General features: G+C 50.6%; 2 protein-coding genes across 2 annotated transcripts in view; one reads left to right on the plus strand and one right to left on the minus strand.

Annotated features, from left to right (window-relative positions):
* The window catches only part of LOC146353610 (exendin-4), a 491,914-nt gene that overhangs the window by 61,636 nt on the left and 410,884 nt on the right, over positions 1 to 19,394 (plus strand). The gene's annotated exons all lie outside the window — the stretch shown is intronic.
* On the minus strand, positions 4,583 to 11,402 carry LOC146353611 (aquaporin-5-like). Its single transcript, XM_084829754.1, has 4 exons — positions 11,040 to 11,402; positions 8,417 to 8,581; positions 7,161 to 7,244; positions 4,583 to 4,720 (listed from the first exon to the last, which is right to left on the minus strand). The coding sequence occupies exons 1-4, from the start codon at positions 11,400 to 11,402 to the stop codon at positions 4,583 to 4,585; spliced, it is 750 nt and encodes a 249-aa protein (XP_084685880.1).

A 19,394-nucleotide genomic window follows, 5' to 3' on the forward strand; every position in this document is an offset into this window, starting at 1 on the left:
CACGGTGTTTTTTAAAATTTAGCCGTGATAGGCTTCGTAAATCTTTACATAGCCTATCACTTTTTTTGTTTTTTTGTTTTTAAAAAACTTGGAAATGGCGACGGCGGCAGCTGGTTGGAAGACCGGCCGCTGCTGCCGAACCGCCGCTGGAGCCGCCGCCGGAGCTGCCACCAGGAAGATTCGATGAAGCTAAGTCCCATCCTTGGGGGGTGGCGGGGGGTTTGCATACTGTTCCGCCACCGATTTCGGGGGGCCAAATGTGCTGGCATTTGGCTTCCCCGAGATTCGTGGCAAAATTCTCTGACATCCCTACTGGAAAGCCTGTTTCCAAACCCAGATGCAGGCAAAGACTGGCTCAGCAAAGGCCTGCACTAGCATGCCGTGCCCTTGGTCTCCGAAGTGCCAGTGGACTCTTTGCTTGTCTCTCATTGTCCATCATCATTACAGAGAGTTTCACGTGCTGGCGGAACAGCCATACAGCTGGTGAGGCCCAGCTGTGTGAGAGCCCAGCTGAAGGAGCACACTCTACCCTGGATGAATCACACTGGAGACGCGGGGTCAGAGGAACAAGGAAGTTTGCGTTTATTGCAGGAAATACATGTTGTACAGGAGGATCCCCAACTCAAGGTGGAGGGAGATCCAAAGAGATGTCTCCTCCCTGAGAGGCAAGAGCATGAAGAAGAAGAAAGTCGGAAGTGAGGTCAGCAACCCTAAGAATATCAGTCTAGTGTTACAAGGATGGTCAGCACAGATCACAGGACAGTCTAGGAAGCTTGGAGGTCCTCTCTCTCTCCCCTTTCCATGCGCACACATCCGCCTTTCTTTTTCTCTTTAAAGCTGGCTGAGTTGCGCCCCCACCTCCAACATCACATGCAGGCACACTTCCTCTCAGAATATGTGGCAGGTGGGTGTTGCCTGCTGAGCTGCTGCATCAGAAGTGCCTTTTCCTGCAAACCGCTGCTGTTGGCAGCCACCTAGAATCAGCTTGGGGCAAGCCTTCCTGAAGCCCTGTAGTAGGGGAAACTGCGGCCCTCTAGATAGTGCTGGCCTACATCTCCCATCCTCACTAGCCAGCATACCAATAGTGGTCAGGGGTGTTGGGATCTATAGTCCCAGCGACATCTGGAGGACCATGGGTTCTCCCTCTCTGTCCTGTGGAGTCGAACGAACTCTCCATGACCTAAGGAGCGCTCTGCTGGATCAGGCGAATGGCCCCTCTGGTCTACCCTCACGCTTCCCACAGATGCTTGCAAGCAGGACAGGAGGGCAAAATCCCTCTCCCACTGTTGTTCCTCAGCAACTGGTATTCAGAGGCATGTCACCACAGACTCTCTCTCTCTCTCTCTGTGTGTGTGTGTGTGTGTAAGGCAGTGTTCATGGTAATGAAGAAAATACTTTGATCCAGGTGGTGAGCCACAGCACGTTTTCGCAGCTCACCACAAGGTGACAGCAGGTGACTGGGGCAGGGATCCATGTCCATCCTTGACATGACCTTGTGCCTCCTGCCAAGCAGGTAGCAGAGAGGGCTGATGTCCCCGTGGACTTGCTTGCTTGAGGGCACAGTGTGAGAAGCGGATGCCTCCTGGATTGCCTCTGCAGGTTAAGGGGCTGGGTTCCCTCCTGTCTGTCAGGTCAGAACAGTGACAGAGCTGCACTGAGTTTGGCATGGTCTGGTAAATAGGGTTGGCGGAGAATTTCTCCACGAATCTTCAGGAGGCCGAGTGCCGACGCATTCGGCCCCCCGAAAGTGTTGGGGAAATTCTCCGCCGGCCCCCTGCCCCCCCCCCAGGATGGGACTTACCTTCGGCGAATGTCCCTCTTGGCGGCGGGTCCGGCAGCGGTTCGGCGGCGGTTCGGCGGGGGCGGGGGCGGCGGCCAGTCTCCCAACCGGCTGCCGCTGCCGCCATTGCAAAAAAAAAACATAAAGTAAAAAAAAAACACACACACCCATGATAGGCTACGTAACGATTTACGTAGCCTATCACGGCTAGATTTCCAAAGTCAGCCGTGATAGGCTAAGTAAATCGTCACATAGCCTATCATGGGTGACTTTGAAAAAAAAAAAGCACGTACGCAAATGGTGGCGTACGCCATGGGCACCGCCATTTGCGTTCCTTATTTTGGCACGTGTAGTCTACGTAAACATTTATGTAGACTATGGCGAAAATAAGGGAACGCTATTTGCGTTGCCCTTATTTTCGCCGTAGTCTGTGTAAATCTTTACGTAGACTAGATGTGCCAAAATAAGGAACGCAAATGGCGGTCCCCATGGGAGCCGCCATTTGCGTACGCGCTTTTTTTTTTCAAAGTCACCCGTGATAGGCTATGTGATGATTTACATAGCCTATCACGGCTGACTTTGCAAATCTAGCCGTGATAGGCTACGTAAATCGTTATGTAGCCTATCACAGGTGTGTGTGTGTGTGTGAGTGTTTTTACTTTTTTTTCGCGGCCGGGTAGACGGGGCACTCCTACCCGGCCTGAAGTTTGTCGGCGAGGGATGGGGCTCCTCCCCCCCAGCCTGAATTTCAGCCGGGCGAGGTGGGACGCCTCCCCCCCCTCGCCTGAACTTCAGGGGGATAAGCGAAACGCCTCCCCCCCACCGCGAAGCAAGCTGCGGGATGAGGTAAGTCCCTTTCGTCCATCCCTATTTCTGGGAGCAATCTGGGAAGGAATATACAAGCTCAGGCAACCTCCAGGGGACTGGCTTGTTCCTTATTTTGGCACGTCTAGTCTAGCATTCCCTTATTTTTGCCGTAGTCTATGTAAATCTTTACGTAGACTAGACGTGCCAAAATAAGGAACGCAAATGGCGGCACCCCATGGGCGCCACTATTTGTGTACGTGCTTTTTTTTTTTCAAAGTCACCCGTGATAGGCTACGTGACGATTTACGTAGCCTATCACGGCTGACTTTGGAAATCTAGCCATGATAGACTATGTAAATCGTTACGTAGCCTATCACGGGTGTGTGTTTGTTTGTTTTTTCTTTACTTTTTTTTTTTTCAATGGCGGTGGCGGCAGCCGGTCAGGAGACTGGCCGCCGCCCCCACCCCCACCGAAACGCTGCCGAAACGCCGCCGGGGACCTGCCGCTGAGAGGGACATTCGCCGAAGATAAGTCCCATCCCGGGGGGGGGGCGGCGGAGAATTTCCCCAACACTTTCGGAGGGGCGAATGCATCAGCACTTGGCCTCCCGAGGATTCATGGAGAAATTCTCCACCAACCCTACCCGGAAAAAGCACTGAGGGGCTGTGGCTCAGTGGCACAGCATCTGCCGTGCATGCAGGAGGTCCCAGGTTCAATCCCCACCATCTCCAGGCCAGGCTGGGAGAGAATCCTGCCTAGGGATGGATGGGTGCCCCCCTGAGTCCAGGTTCTCTGGGTGCCCGCCAAGCCCCTGCCCCCGCCCACATGCCCCCAGGCCCACCCCTCACCTCCCACCTTGTGTATATCGGCCATTCACAGCACCATTTTGTAGAAGAACAAATGTGCGCATATCTGCTCCCACCATTTTTTTTTAACAAAATGGCAGGTGCAGAGATTTCCAGATGGGCCCAGGCTGACTGCAGGCAGCTCAGCGAGTTGGGGGGGAAGAGAGTTTGGGGGGGATCCACCAGATTCCCAGACCCAATCAGGCACCCGCAGCATCCCCAATCCTGCCTCACAGCCTGGAGAGCCATTGCTGCCAGTCAGTGCAACAATATTGGGCTAAATGGACCAATACGGTGATGTGAGTCAGTATTAAGCAGTTTCCCAAGTCCCATTTCTCCTTGATTGCTGCAAGCTGCTGTTATAAAAGCCAGCGGCCACTAGGGATGTACGGATTCCCCACCTTCCAATCCAGTGGGGAATCCGCTCGGGGGCGGGGGAGGCGATCTGTTCCTCCCCCCTGGAATTCTCCAGAACAGCTCCACTCTGGAAGGATTCCACAGAGCTGCACACCAGCTCTGTACCACTGGTGATACAGTAATGGTGGCTGCCATTACTGTATCGCTGGGAGACACACAGCCGCAAATGGTGTAGTGGATGCCACTTGCGGCTGGAAAGTACAGAGTTTAACCTAAATTCAGCCATAAACAGCTGCAATTAGATTAAACTCAGGGCTTTACGGCTGCAAGTGGCATCCAATACGCCATTTGCATCTGTTTTTCCCCATGATAAACTAGCCTATTGTGGGGGAAAACACTGACGCAAATGGTTTAGTGGACACCACTTGTGGCCATAAAGGCCTTAGTTTGACCTAATTGCAGCCGTTTATGGCTGCATTTAGATTAAACTCAGTGCTTTACGGCCGCAAGTGGCATCCACTACACCATTTGCAGCTGTGCGTCTCCCAGCAATACAGTAATGGCGGCTGCTATTACCGTATCGCCAGTGCTCTGGAGATGGTGTGCCGTTCTGCCTGCAATCCTCCTGGAGCGGAGGTAAGTGATCCATTCCACTGCGGATTCCGGAGGCCGGATTCCAAAGAAACCAGCCTCATTTGAGTCTGTGGCGGAATTCTCCAACATCCCTAGCAGCCACACAGCCTGGGGATCTGGAGCATGCTCCAAAACAGCAAAGCCAGATGTTAGGGGAAGCTAGTACTCTTCTTCTGACTCATAGGTACCTTTCACAATTGCTATCCTCTCGGACATACTCATTGAGTGGGGCAAGAGAAAGTAGTTGTAAAGCAGAGAGGCCAGGATCCCTCCGCAGATGGGTCCTACCCAGAAGACCTGAAAAACCAATGGAAGATATGAGAACCTTTCAGAGACTGTTAGACTCTCCCTTTACCAGCTTTACTAGCAAAGACTATTGTGGGATATCTCTAATCCCACTAATACCTCATTGGTTATGGCAGGGGTGGACAAATGTGCCCCACCATATGTTGCTGGATTGCAACCCCCACCACCTAGGTATGGGGGAGAATTTCTCCCCGAAACTTCGGGGGGGGGCCGAGCGCCAACGCATTCGGTCCTCTGAAGGTTGTTCAGGGAGAAATTCGCCGCCCCCCGCCCCCCCCCGGGATGGGACTTACCTTTCACAAATGTCCCTCCCGGCAGCGGGTCCCAGTGGCGGTTCAGCAGGTCTTCGTCAGGGGTGGGGGCAGCAGCCGGTCTTTTGACCGGCTGCCGCCGCCGCCATTACAAGAAAAGTAAAAAAAAAAAAACGCCCCTGTGATAGGCTACGTAACAATTAACGTAGCCTATCACGGCTAGATTTGCAAAGTCAGCCATGATAGGCTACATTAATCGTCACGTAGCCTATCACGGGTGACTTAAAAAAAAAAAAAGCGCGTACGGCTAATGGCAGCCCCCATAGGGAGCCGCCATTCGTGTTCCTTATTTGGTCGCCATAGTCTATGTAAAGATTTACGTAGACTACGGCGAAAATAAGGGCAACACAAATAGCAAATAGCATTGCCCTTATTTTCGCTGTAGTCTACGTAAATCTTTACGTAGACTACAGGGACCAAATAAGGAACGTGAAGGGCGGCTCCCTATGGGGGCCGCCATTTGCGTATGCGCTTTTTTTTTTTTCCAAAGTCACCCGTGATAGGCTACATGACGATTAACTTAGCCTATCACGGCTGACTTTGCAGATCTAGCCGTGATAGGCTACGTAAATCGTTACGTAGCCTATCACGGGGCTTTTTTTTTTTACTTTTCTTTTGAAGTTAGCGGCCGGAGAGAGGGGGCGCTTCTCCCCGGCCTGAATTTCGGCCGGGCGAGGCGGGAAGCCTCCCCCCCCGGCCTGAACTTCGGGGGGAGAAGCGAAGCGCCTCCCCCCCACCGCGAAAAAAGCTGCGAGACCAGTTAAGTGACTTTCGTACATCCCTACCACCACCCTTCACCATTGAGTGTGCTGGCTAAGGGCTGATGGACATTGCAGTTCAACAACATCTGGAGGACCACACGTTCCCTAGCCCTGTGTTAGCCTGTTGCATCAGCGTACACCTTTCTTAATTCTGATTTAAACTTATAGTTTTATGTCATGTTCAATATGTTATTGTATGGTATGGTTTTAAACGTTGTCTTGCAAGCCATCCAGAGAGCTTTGGCTAAAGGGCTATACAGAAATGGAATAAAATAAATAAATAAAGGCTTAGTATCCAGTGTTCTCTTTTTTTCTATGGCAAATGGTATGCATGAGGCCACCTTCCTTGGTATTCCCTCTTGAGCACATTATCTTTGCAGCTTTCGTTGTGCTCCCATCTACCTGTTAAGCAGCAATGATGTTTCTTTCTGGAAGTGGCTGGATCTGCAGTATATGCCTAACATTTGTTTATTAGTACTTTGTCAAAGATGTTTGGGCGCCATCTTTGGACTTGAAGTGGAAGGATGCTGCCACTGTGTTTGTCCTAGGAAGGCAGTATAGAGAGGCATGAATTCACCCACATAGCCAAAGCATTCTGTCACTGATAATGGGAGTCATGGCAAGGCATACCCTTCCCCACAATGCATAAGGCCAAGAGAAAAGCAGTTCCTTCACTGTTTAGCTGATCTGTTTAAGTTCTAACACAGGACAGGACTGGGCAAAGGCTGTACCAGGCCCTACTTTACGGTTGCCTCTGAATTTCAGCAATTTATAATGGTTCCTGCTTAGGCATAATGTCTGAGGGATTTTAGAGGAAGTAAGATGAGTCTTGCTAAAAAAAAGAAAGAAAAAAAAGCAAAAAGTATCAAGGGCATAGCCTACGCACACACCTAGGTTGCTTCCATGTCTTGACACAAGCAAAATGTCATGGCAAATTTGGAAGTTCCTAGTTGGACCCCCGAAGTCAAGGCATTTTAAGGGAAGCAAAAGCAGTCTCTATAAGACTGGTGAAATTTTCAGGGGGATTCCAACTGCCCAAGATTTCCCATTTTCCCATGTTAACAACCACAAACTGTGTTGTGATACGAACGTATGGGATGGTGGCCAAATTCTAGGTCGCATCACCATCATTGCTATAATGGGATTGCAGAGATTATTGAAATTTAATGGCCTACCACTGTCCCAAAGCATAAATGAATAATGCTGTATGTTCTTTGCTACATTAAAATACTTCTGTGTTCCATCTTTGTACTTCAGTATTGCCTCCATGAAATGCTGGCTGTGCAGTGATTAAGGATAGGTTCACTTGACTTCTGCCACTGTTATCAACCCTAAGGTGAAAAGTTAGATTCTTCTTACCCAGTGAGCAGAAGTGAATCTTTTCATGACAACAGCAGGCCCAAAAGACCTGGCAGGGTTCATAGAGCAGCCAGTAAAATAGATCTGTGGAGGGAAGAAACGACGTGGGTGAGGCATTTAAATATTTCCTGCAATCTCAGTGCAGTTTCTGTCTGTCGATCAATCCACCGTTTCCCCCTCTTTCCACTGCAACACCAACTGCACATTCTCCCTCCATCTAGCATTCGCCATGCCAGATCTGTGGTGCTGTCTTGGAAAAAGCAGTAGGGAGTCCCATAGACATGGCCCCTCCAGCCCCCCCGCAGCAGATCCTCGCTAAAAAAGGTGAGGGAGCTTCCTGGCAGCTGCTTCTCCCAGCAATGGTAGCAGTGAACAGGGAAAGGCAGAAAGGATGTGCCGAGGAAAAGGTACTGTGAAGAGCAGTGATTTTGGCACTGCCATCTATGGCACTCTTGCTGTGCCACTTGTGCTCTCGCAGAGGCCATCAGCATGGGATTCAGCAGAACCTCAGTGTGGATGGATTGGGGTGGGACCAAGACGTTTGAATTCCGCTGATTAGATCACTTACAAAAGCCTCCGTCATCCTGAAGGGACTTTACATTAAAGTTATTATTTTCATTGTACTTGTTGTCGCTTTTCTGGTTCAAAGGATCTGATGGGTGAGTAACAGGGGATGAGAAAGACTCTTCAGAACACAAGAAGCTGCTTTATACTGGGTCAGAAGAGGACAAAAGTGACAGGATATCCCACAGGTGCCAGTTGGTGGTGGGACCAAGACATTTGAATTCTGCTGATTAGATCACTTACAAAAGCCTCATCCTGAAGGGACTTTACATTAGAGTTATTATTTTCATTGTACTTGTTGTCGCTGGTTAGAGTGCTGAACTGGGTGGTTAGAGTCCTGGACTAGTGGTTAGAGTGCTGGACTGGGACTTGGGAGATCCAGGTTCTAGACCCAATCAGCCATGAAGCTCACTGGGTGACTTTGGGCCAATCCCTGACTCGCAACCTAACCTACCGCACAGGGCTTTTGTGAGGATAAAATGGAGATGAGGAGGAGGGTCATGTAAGCTGCCTTAGGCTCCTTGGAGGGAAAAAGACCAGATATAAATGTAATAATAAATCAATAATAAATTCTGACCCGGTGCTATAAGGTAGCTGAGGGCTGCCATTAGCTGTCAATGTTAGGAACTTTCCATCTCCCCCATCCATTTGTTTTTTGCACAAATTCTGAAAGCCATAGCAGAAGCACTCACCCCAACCAGGGGACCCAGGGTGACAGACAGTCCGATGGACAGAGCTGGGGAGCCCACGTTGTCTTTTCGGCGTCTATCGGTTGAGGCAAAAATGCACATGACGAGCTGGAATGTGAGGATCATCTCCACCACCAGCGCCTGGCCTGTGGTCGTGTTGTTGCTCAGCTGTCAGGACGGAAGCGGCAGAGACTTAGGCTACAATCTGATGCATTCTTTATCTAGAAGAAACTGCCACAGAAAATCAAGGGAAACCACTTCCGACTAAATAAAGATGCTTCAGGGTGGCTGCTAATTAAAAAGTGGTTTCTGAAAATGCATGGAAGGGCTTTGTGGATGTGGCTAGTCTCCAATCCCTTGAGCCAGTAAAATGCATGTTGTGATGTTCTCGAGCATTTCCATGCTTGCTGGGGGTGTGGTGCTTAGGGATGTACAAAAGTCACTTACCTTTTCGAAGGGTGACATTCGTGGTGGGGGAGAGGCGCTCCGTCCCTCCCCCTGAAATTCTCTCCGGCCGGCTCTGCTCTGTGGAGATTCCGCAGAGCCACCAGCCAGGGCCACCCGCAGCTGGACATCCGGCCACTGGGCAGCCTGCAGGGGCGCAAATGGCGGCTGCCATAGCTGCCACCATTTGCATCCCTGTATTTTGCCATGATAGGCTATGTAAATATTTACATAGCCTATTATGGCAAAAAAAAAAAAAAAGGAACGCAAATGGCGGCCACTACACCATTTGCGCCCCTTTCTTTTGCCATAATAGCCTACATAAATATTTACGTAGGCTATCACGGCCAAAAAAAAAGGGAACGCAAATGACGGCCGCCATAGCCGCTGGCACCATTTTTTTTTTTTTTGCCGTGATAGGCTACATAAATACTTATGCAAATGGCATCCCTGCATTAGCCTTGATAGGCTACGTAAGTATTTACATAGCCTATCATGGCTATAGTGATGAAATGAATGGCAGCTGTGGCCACGGCCAACATTCGTAAGTCAGCGTGAATGGCAGCAGGTAGGTGTCCCGTTTCACACGCCTTTCGCAGGGTGGGGGGCAGGGGGGCTTCGTTCTGCCATGGATTTTGGGGGGCTGAATGCACTGGCATTTAGCCCCACCGAGATCCGTGGCAGAATTCTCTGACATCCCTAGTGGTGCTTCATGCTAAATAAACAATTAAATCCACTGAGCATCAACAGAACAAACGTGGAATTTTATCACTCCCCTGCCCCCCCCCCGGGCCAGAAAGCAGCCTTTCAGAGTGACTACCGTGGGGAAAAAAGTCTCTTTTAAAAGGAGGAATCCATCTCTCTGTCTGTTTTTGTATCCCTTTCATTTCCTGCATTTAACTCCCTTTTGTTGCGGATGTCACATATCTCATTTATCCGGCTGTGAGATATTTCCCCCCCTTGGCTGACAGCGTATCTCTTCCGAATTGCCTTTAAAGCAACTGGTGTCTGTTGAGGAACATTGAAAGTGGGGAATCCACAACAGTTTGGAGCTGATGAAAGTTCTCTCTGTCTCCTGGCTAGAGGGAGGCGGAGTGAGGGGAGTGTGGACATGGCCGCAAGTTTTAAAAAGAAAAAGAAGAGTTCACATCATGGCCCTTGTAACAGACACTTGGACTTCCAGTTGCCTTTAACACTGACGCTAGTGTTCTTCTGTACCAGCCCTCCCCAACCGGGTGACAATGGTCATGCTGGCTGGTGCATGATGGGAGTTGTAATCCAAGACATCTGGAGGGCACCAGGCTGGAGAAGGCTGATCAGTATTTCCCCTGCTTCTGGTATCATCCCCACTGTAGCTTAGCCAGGCTTCAGTCCCTGTCCAGATTTATTGAGGTGCCTAAATCTTCCCTAATGGCTTATTTCATCTAGCCACACAAGCCAGCACAGATTTTAGTGCACTGAATCTCCTTAGATCAATGGGCTTAATGTTGGATCGTGAAATTCCACAGGGATCTAAGGAGACCTGTGCACACAAATGGGAAGTGGCATGTGTCCAGAGGGGCTGAGCATATGCGCGGCTGCCTGTGCCAGCCCATGAATTGCATCGAATGCTGCTCTAGAAAGTCTCCCAGTCTCTAAACACATGGGGAAACAGCGGGGAAGTCCTTCTGAAATGGTCCCCCTGAAAAGTCTGATGGTGTGGGCAAAACACAACACACACTCCTTTGAGTGCCTTTCCAAGACGTCTTGAGGCAAAGTATGAAAATTCAGCATGGCACATATCAAATGATTCCAAATTATTTCTGAAAAACCCTCAAATAAGCCAAAAGACTCCCATAGATCTCCTCTGTCCCCCACTAACTCTTGATTCTTCTTCAGTTGGCAAAGCTGGAGTTAAAGCTTTTCTTGCTTTTGGGGAGTGGGTGGGTGGGTGCTAACCTGTCACACCAGCAAACTGCTGGGTATATACTCAGAGTATGCATCTGTTGTACTCTGCAGTGCAAACATGCAGGTGGAATCCCTTGCACCACAAGCCATCCAAGAACAGCGTAGCTGCCCGTTGGCTTCAGGTCTCTCCTGAGATGCAGATTCCCCTTATGGGCATGTCTGCTTGCCCAAGAATTCCTCCCAGAAGCTGCCAAACTGGGAATCAATCACGTTCCCAGTAGCAGAAGGTACTTACCCCATTGGCTGCCAAGTTGCCACGGGCGTTAGTGGGAGTCACTCCGTAAAGGATGCCTGCGCCGGCAATGCCCCCCACCAGCTGGGCCACAATGTAGAACAACATTCGGAGGAAAGAGATCTGGTTCCCTACAAAGAAGGCAATGGTCACGGCTGGGTTGATGTGGCCGCCGCTGATGTGACCAAAGGTCTGGACCATGGTGCCGATGGCCAAGCCAAAAGCCAGGGCGATCTGGAGGACACTTGGCAAGGCTGACGGCCACTTCAGGGCTGAGCCCAAACCAAAGAAGACAAAAACCATGGTGGCTAAGAACTCGGTAAAGACGGCTCGGAGAAAAGCCATAGTGCAAATTTCTTTCCTCATGATTGGGCTGGAGCAGGTGGAACGGCACTGGTGGCATGCAGGATTCTCTTCAGTGCAGGATGCTAAGGACTGTAGCAAAACACATGGCCATACAGATATATATATTCCACAGGTGTAGCAAGAAAGGATTGCACCAAGGTGTGGGTGGAGCCAAGAAGCTAGCCAGTCCTCCTCCTCTTCTCCCCTACCTCACCTGTTCCTGTGCAGATTGGAAACTTTCCATCTTCCAACAGCATCTAAACCTTCCCCTTTTGTCGGCTTCAGTTTTGGTGCTGATTTTCTCCTTTTCTCCTCTGGACAATTGGGGCCCTATTGAATGGCCCTGCTGTCATTCAATAACCGCAATATTGCATAATGACACAGAGATTAGCACCTTGGCTGTTTACTCTGCCTCCCGCGCCCCCCTTCTCTTTCATACGTTCCTTCTGTTCGTAACGAGCTTCATTTCACCAGTTCAAGAACAAAAGAAAATATTTTATGGCAGTCATGTATTATGCCTTGAATATGCTTTTTCTTTTCTTTTTTTCTTCCCGAGGAATCAGGCAATAATTGTGGACAGTTCCGCAGAACTGGATTCACCAGTACACCAACAATAACATTTATGAGTTTCTCTGGATCCCTGGAGTTGTTGCTCATTTGCCCCAGAGAACCTGAAAGCCAAACCTTTCGCCCTGTGTACTTCCCTACAGAAAACCCGGAGCATGAAAAAGGGTTGTGAACAATGCGTAAAAATAGATGCAGCAGCCTGCAGGGCTGTGAAATGCACCAGCAATGTAGGGGTGTAAGAAACCTCCTTACTTGGAGTCCACGATCCGCTACTCCTCCCCAGAATCCTCCCTGGCTGGCTCCTCTCTGCAGCAACTGTGCGGAGCTGCCGGCTGGGCCCAGCCGCAGCTGGACCTCTGGCCACAGCTAGGGATACACGAAAGTCACTTACCTAGTCTCGCAGCTTGCTTCGCGGTGGGGGGGAGGCGCTTCGCTGCTCCCCCCGAAGCTCAGGCCGGGGGGGGAGGCTTCCCGCCTCGCCCAGCCAAAATTCAGGCCGGGGGGGAGGCTTCCCACCTTGCCCGGTGAACTTCAAAATAAATAATTAAAAAAAAAACGCCCCTGTGATAGGCTATGTAACGATTTACGTAGCCTATCACGGCTAGATCTGCAAAGTCAGCCGTGATAGGCTACGTTAATCGTCACATAGCCTATCATGGGTGACTTTGAAAAAACAAAACAAAAGTGTGAACGCAAATGGCGGCCCCCATAGGGAGCCGCCATTTGCGTTCCTTATTTGGTCCCTGTAGTCTACGTAAAGATTTACGTAGACTACGGAGAAAATAAGGGCAACGCAAATAGCTTGTGCAAACAGCGGCTGCCGCCATTTGCATTCCTTTTTTTTTTTGCTGTGATAGCCTATGTAAATATTTACATAGGCTATTACAGCAAAAAAAGAAAGAAAGAAAGAAAGAAAGAACGCAAATGCCATAGCCTCCGCCATTTGCGTTGGCTGGGTTGTTGTTTTTTTTGCCGTGATAGGCTACATAAATATTTACGTAGCCTATCATGGCAAAATTCAGGGACACAGATGGTGGTGGCTATGGCAGCTGCCATTTGCATCCCTGCAGGCTGCCCAGCGGCCAGATGTCTGGCTGCAGGTGGCCCTGGCCAGTGGCTCCGCAGAAACTCCACAGAGAGGAGCTGGCGGGAGAGAATTTTTGGGGGAGGGACGGAATGCCTCCCCCCCACCGCAAATGTCACCCTTCGAAAAGGTAAGTGACTTTCATACATCCCTAAAAATAACACTTGCTGCTGTCATGCTGCCTCACTGCTAACATGTATGGTATAAAACCAATTGTACCCCATGGCTCTGGGTTCAGAGAAGCTGTCTGATCCAACCATTGGGAACACCTGTTTGCTGATTGTACTCAATAAAGTATCTCCTTGTAAGTAAACCTGGATATGATTTATCACTATCTTGGCACCTCTAAATTAAGAGTTTGAAGCCTACTGCAGGGGCAATACAATAGTGCACTGCTGCTGCACAGAATGTGGCTTTTCACATTTTGGCTTGTGCAAACTAGCACGGTAGCTGAGAGATCAAGGTTTTGAGCAATGTTCTTCTCATTTGACATCACACTAGGGATGGACGAAAGTCACTTACCTGATCCCGAAGCTTGCTTCGTGGTGGGGGGGAGGTGCTCCGTCCCTCCCCCCAAAATTCTGAGTGGGGGGGTGGCACCCCATCCCTCCCTGCTGAAATTCTGGCATGGGGGGAGCACCCCGTCTCTCCGGCCACGAAACCTCTTCTCCTGCCGGGACGCAAATGGCAGCAGCCGTAGCCGCCGCTGTTTGCGTCCCTGGCCTGCAGTCAGCCGTGATAGGCTACGTAAATGTTTACGTAGCCTATCATGGCTGACTTTGAAAAAAAAATGCGTACTCAAATGGCGGCACTAGGGATGGCGGAGAATTTCTCCCCAAAACTTCGGGGGGCCGAGCGCCAACGTGTTCAGCCCCCCGTACAAGTTTGGGGGAGAAATTCTCCGTACCCCCCCGCCCCCCTCACCCCCCCGGGACAGGACTTACCTTTGCTATTTGCGTTGCCCATATTTTCGCCGTAGTCTACGTAAATCTTTACGTAGACTACAGCGACCAAATAAGGAACGCGAATGGCGGCTCCCTATGGGGGCTGCCATTTGCGTACGCGCTTTTTTTTTTTAAAGTCACCCGTGATAGGCTACGTGACGATTAACGTAGCCTATCATGGCTGACTTTGCAGATCTAGCCGTGATAGGCTACGTTAATCGTCACGTAGCCTATCATGGGGGCGTTTTTTTTTTTAAAAAAAAACTTTTGAGTTTGTGGCCGGGCGAGGTGAGGCGCCTCCTCCCCAGACTGAATTTCGGCCGGGCGAGGCAGGAAGCCTCCCCCCGGCCTGAATTTCGGCCGGGAGAGGCGGGAAGCCTCCCCCCCAGCCTGAACTTCGCGGGGGGAGCAGCGAAGCGCCTCCCCCCCCACCGCGAAAAGCTTCGAGGACAGGTAAGTGACTTTCGTCCACCCCTGGGCGGCGCCCATGGGCACCGCCATTTGCATACCTTATTTTGGCACGGGTAGTCTACGTAAATATTTACATAGACTACGGCGAAAATAAGGGCAACACAAATAGCGTTGCCCTTATTTTCACCATAGTCTATGTAAATATTTACGTAGACTACCCATGCCAAAATAAAGAACGCAAATGGCGGTGCCCATGGGCACCGCCATTTGCGTACGCGCTTTTTTTTTTTTCCCAAAGTCAGCCGTGATAGGCTACGTAAACATTTATGTAGCCTATCATGGTGTTTTTTGAAAATCTAGCCGTGATAGGCTACATAAATCTTTACGTAGCCTATCATGTTTGTTTGTTTGTTTTCACTTGGAAATGGTGGCGGTGGCAGCTTGTCGGAAGACCGGCCTTCGCCGCTGCCGCCGCGCCGCCGCTGCCACACCGCTGCCAAACCACCGCCGGGAGCCGCCACCACCAGGGACATTCGCTCAAGGTAAGTCCCATCCCGGGGTGGTGGTGGACTGTTTCTCCACCAATTTCGGGGGGCCGAATGCATTGGCATTTGGCCTCCCGGAGATTCGTGGAGAAATTCTCTGACATCCCTACATCACACCTTTACCAGACCCCATAAATCCTCTGGGTGGCCCTGAAAAATTGACAAGGGGGGGGCACCAAAGGCACTATTTATCCTAGGCTTGGCCCTGCATACCTGCACACATAGATATGTATAGACACACACACACACACACACACATGTCTTCTGTAGGTCTTTTGTAAAGCTAACTGGGTCTTACTGGGTCTCACTTGCCCATTCCAAACCAGGCCACCCCAACATATCTTGCCTTACAGGGGATAGCTCACAATTTTATACCATTGCTGGGAAAATTCACATTCTCTTCAGCTACCATGGGGCTTGCAGCCACACTCAGAGGGAAGAGGGAAGGTTGAGGGGGGTGGCAGATGAACTCATCGTCCCTGCTAATCAAAGAGTCCTGGTGCTTCGAAGATGGGCTGGGCTTCCAGATTGCGCCAAAGCACACCAAAGCAGTTTGGAGAGACCTGACCCACTTTATGCCACTTCATGTCCCTTCCACCTTGCCTTGGAGGTGGCTTGAAGTGGCCTGAAGAGCCCCACTTCAACTCGGGACTTGGGCTTCAGGACGAAGCAGTACACAGCACTATTATTTAGATACCTTTTGTTAATGGACTTAAGTAGATATTATGAAGATTAACATTTTATCATACATTGAACCACACTTTTGCATCTGATATGAGGTAAAATTACCAGCAGGTAGGCTGACTGAAAGATCTAAATGAAAAGACTGAATGAGGAAAAGAAACTGCGTGACAAACAACCAGTGTAAATGACAAAAGCAAATGCTGTGATATTTTCAACTTCTGCCCTTGCTACAGGGGTGGGCAACACGTAGGCCCCCAGACATCTTGGCCTACAATTCCCATCTGCCCTAACCAGCCTAGCTAATGCTGAGGGATTATGCTAGTTGTACTTGTAGGCCAAAACAGCCAGAGGTCCACAAGGTGCCCCCCCTGCCCCACACTCTATTATAACTGCAGATAAAGTGCATCTGAGGTCAGCATAATATTTATAGGGGTGTATGAATGACTTACCCCATTCCACTGGGGCCATCCGCTGGGGGGGGAGGTGATCCATCCCTCCCCCCTGGAATCCTCCACAGGCAGCTCCATTCTGTGGGGCGCCTTCAGAGCCGCTGGCCAGGGCCACCAGCAGCCGGACTTCCGTCCGCTGCTGGGCTGTGGCTGCAAATGGCGGCTGCCGTAGCGGCGGCCATTTGCGTCCCTGTGGTAGCCGTGATAGGCTATGTATATATTTATGTAGCATATCAGGGCAAAAGGCAGGAATGGAAATGGCGGCCGCTATGCCATTTGTGTCCCTGCCTTTTGCCATGATATGATATATAAATATATACGTAGCCTATCACGGCTACCACAGGGATGCAAATGGTGTCCCTGCATTAGCCGTGATAGGCTACGTAAATACTTACGTAGCCTATCATGGCTAAAGTGGAATGGAAATGGTGGCTGCAGACCGGGGCAGCCATTTGTGGGGCAGTGGATGGCCGACAAACGTAGCTCCATCCCAGGGAGATTCCGCGGGGTGGAGGGGGGATTGCTCTGTTCAGCCATGGGCTCCGGGGGGCTGGATTCTAAAGAATCCAGCCTCACTGTAGTCCATGGCAGAATTCTCGAACACCCCTAAATATTTGTTGAAATCCGTGGCAGAACAGCCTCCTGGCCCCTGCCCCCCCGCGGAATCCCCCTGGGACAGCACTTACCTGGGGCGGATGTGGCGGATTTGGCGGCAGCGGCGGTGGCGGCAGTGGTTCTTGTGGCTGGTCTCCTGGCCGGCTGCAGCAGGGCTGCTGCCACCGCCATTGCCCTCCTTGCAGCCGTGATAGGCTACATAAGAATTTATGTAGCCTATGACGGCTAAACTCAAAAAACAAAAACAAAAAATGCAGCATACGCAAATGGCGGTGGCTACAGCGGCCACCATTTGCGTTCCCTATTTTTTGCCAATTTATCTTGCGTAAATATTTATGTAAGATAAAACGGCAAAAAAAAGGGGAATGCAAATAGCGTAGTGGATGGTATTTGCTTTCCTTTATTTTTCGCTGTTCTAGCCTACGTAAATATTTACACGGGGTTTTTTGGGGGGGTTGAGGTTAGCCATGATAGGCTACGTAAATTCTTAGTAAATAAAGTAAATTCTTACGTAGCCTATCACGGCTGTCTGGGTGGCCACCATTTGCGTCTGCACCAGCCCGTCCACGGCCGGAAATTTGGCTGCGGACGGCCCTGGCCGGCTGCTCCGCAGCCTGGGCACGGAGTGGAGCCGGCCGTCGAGGATTCCGGGGGGGAGGGACGGAGCACCTCCCCCCACACCGCGAAAGATTCCGCGAAAAGATAAGTCAGTTTCGTACATCCCTAGAAACTGGACCTTTGAGCCAAAATTTCACTTAACTCAGTATTCAAAGCAAAATTCTTTAAATTCTTTCTGAGTGAAGCTAAAAGAGTTTCAGTAAGCCTATCAACATTAGGGATGGCGGAGAATTCCACCACAGATTTCAGTGAGGCTGAATGCATTGGCATTCAGCCCTTGGAAATCCGTGGCGGAACGGCCTGCCACCCACCCCCCAGCGGATCCCCCGGGACGAGACTAACCTGGGGCAGTTGTTCCAGATGGCGGTGGCTCCAGCAGCGGCTTCGGCGGCAGCAGTGGCAGCTGTTCTTTCGACTGGCTGCTGCGGCCGCCATTTGCAGTCTGGTCTTTTGTTTTTTTACTCAGATGTGATTAGGGATGGTGGAGAATTTCTCCCTGAAACTTCGGGGGGCCGAGCGCCAATGTGTTCGGCCCCCCGAACAAGTTTCGGGGAGAAATCCTCCGCACCCCCCCGCACCCCGCACCCCCCCCCCGGGACGGGACTTCCCTTCCCTGAATGTCCCTCCCGGCGGCGGGTCCAGCTGGCGGTTCGTCGGGTGATCGAGCGGGGCGGGAGCGGCAGCCGGTCTTTCGACCGGCTGCCGCCCCCGCCATTGCAATAAAAAAAAAAACGTCCCCTGATAGGCTACGTGACGATTCACGTAGCCTATCACGGCTAGATTTGCAAAGTCAGCCGTGATAGGCTACGTGAATCGTCACGTAGCCTATCACGGGTGACTTAAAAAAAAAAAAAAAAAGTGTGTACGGATAATGGCGGCCCCCATAGGGAGCCGCCATTCCTGTTCCTTATTTGGTCGCTGTAGTCTACGTAAATGTTTACATAGACTACGGCGAAAATAAGGGCAACGCTATTTGCGTTGCCCTTATTTTCGCCGTAGTCTACGTAAACATTTACGCAGACTACAGCAACTAAATAAGGAACGCGAATGGCGGCTCCCTATGGGGGCCGCCATTTGCGTATGCGCTTTTTTTATTTTAAAGTCACCTGTGATAGGCTACGTGACGATTCACGTAGCCTATCATGGCTGACTTTGCAGATCTAGCTGTGATAGGCTACGTGAATCATCACGTAGCCTATCAGGGGGCGTTTTTTTTTTTTTTTAACTTTCGCGTTCATGGCCGGGCGAGGCGGGAAGCCTCCTCCCCGGCCTGAATTTCGGCCGGGCGAGGAGGGAAGCCTCTCCCCCCGGCCTGAACTTCGCGGGGGGAGCAGCGAAGCGCTCCCCCCCACCGCGAACAAGCTGCGAGAAAAGGTAAGTGACTTTCGTCCACCCCTAGATGTGATAGGCTACGTAAAGACTTACATAGCCTATCACGTCTGGGTAAAACAAAAAAAAAGGCGTATGCAAATGGTGGTGGCTATGGTGGCTGCCATTTGCATTTCTTATTTTATGCCATTTTAGTCTACGTAAATATTTACGTAGACTATTACAGCGAGAAAAAAAAAGGGGAATGCAAATAGCGTAATGGGCGCTATTTGCATTCCCCCTTTTTTCGCCATAATAGTCTATGTAAATATGTACGTAGACTAAAACAGTAAAAAATAAGGAACGTAAATGGTGGCCACCATAGCCACCACCATTTGCGTATGCCAGTTTTGTTTTCTGTTTTTTTTACCCAGATGTGATAGGCTACGTAAAGACTTACGTAGCCTATCACAGTTCCCTGGCTGGAAGCAAATGGCGGCCGCTACGGTGGCTGCCATTTGCATCCACACCAGCCAGTCTGCAGCCGGAAAACTGGCTGCAGATTGCCCTGGCCTGGCCGGCTGCTCTGCAGAGCCGCCACGGAGCAGAGCCGTCTGTTTAGGATTCCAGGTGGGAAGACTGGATCGCCTCCCCTCCGTTGAGGATTCCAAGGGGAGGGACGGAGCACCTCCCCCCCATTGAACAGAATCCGCGGAAAGGTAAGTGACTTTCGTACACCCCTAATCAACATTTCTCAGGCAGGTACTTCATATCCCAAGGTTGTTACT

Source organism: Heloderma suspectum, chromosome 2 (assembly GCF_057233095.1).
Source record: "Heloderma suspectum isolate Gila_16-S chromosome 2, 16-S_ref, whole genome shotgun sequence".
In the NCBI taxonomy this organism is placed as follows: domain Eukaryota; kingdom Metazoa; phylum Chordata; class Lepidosauria; order Squamata; family Helodermatidae; genus Heloderma; species Heloderma suspectum.

What these genes read in the sequence shown, in the direction of transcription:
- LOC146353611 (XM_084829754.1), bottom strand. Translation starts at nt 11,402, where the DNA reads ATGAGGAAAGAAATTTGCACTATGGCTTTTCTCCGAGCCGTCTTTACC. An exon ending in GCAACTTGGCAGCCAATGGG is followed by an intron (nt 8,582 to 11,039) that starts GTAAGTACCTTC and finishes CCGTCCTGACAG; the next exon opens with CTGAGCAACAACACGACCAC. An exon ending in CCCTGGGTCCCCTGGTTGGG is followed by an intron (nt 7,245 to 8,416) that starts GTGAGTGCTTCT and finishes TTCCCTCCACAG; the next exon opens with ATCTATTTTACTGGCTGCTC.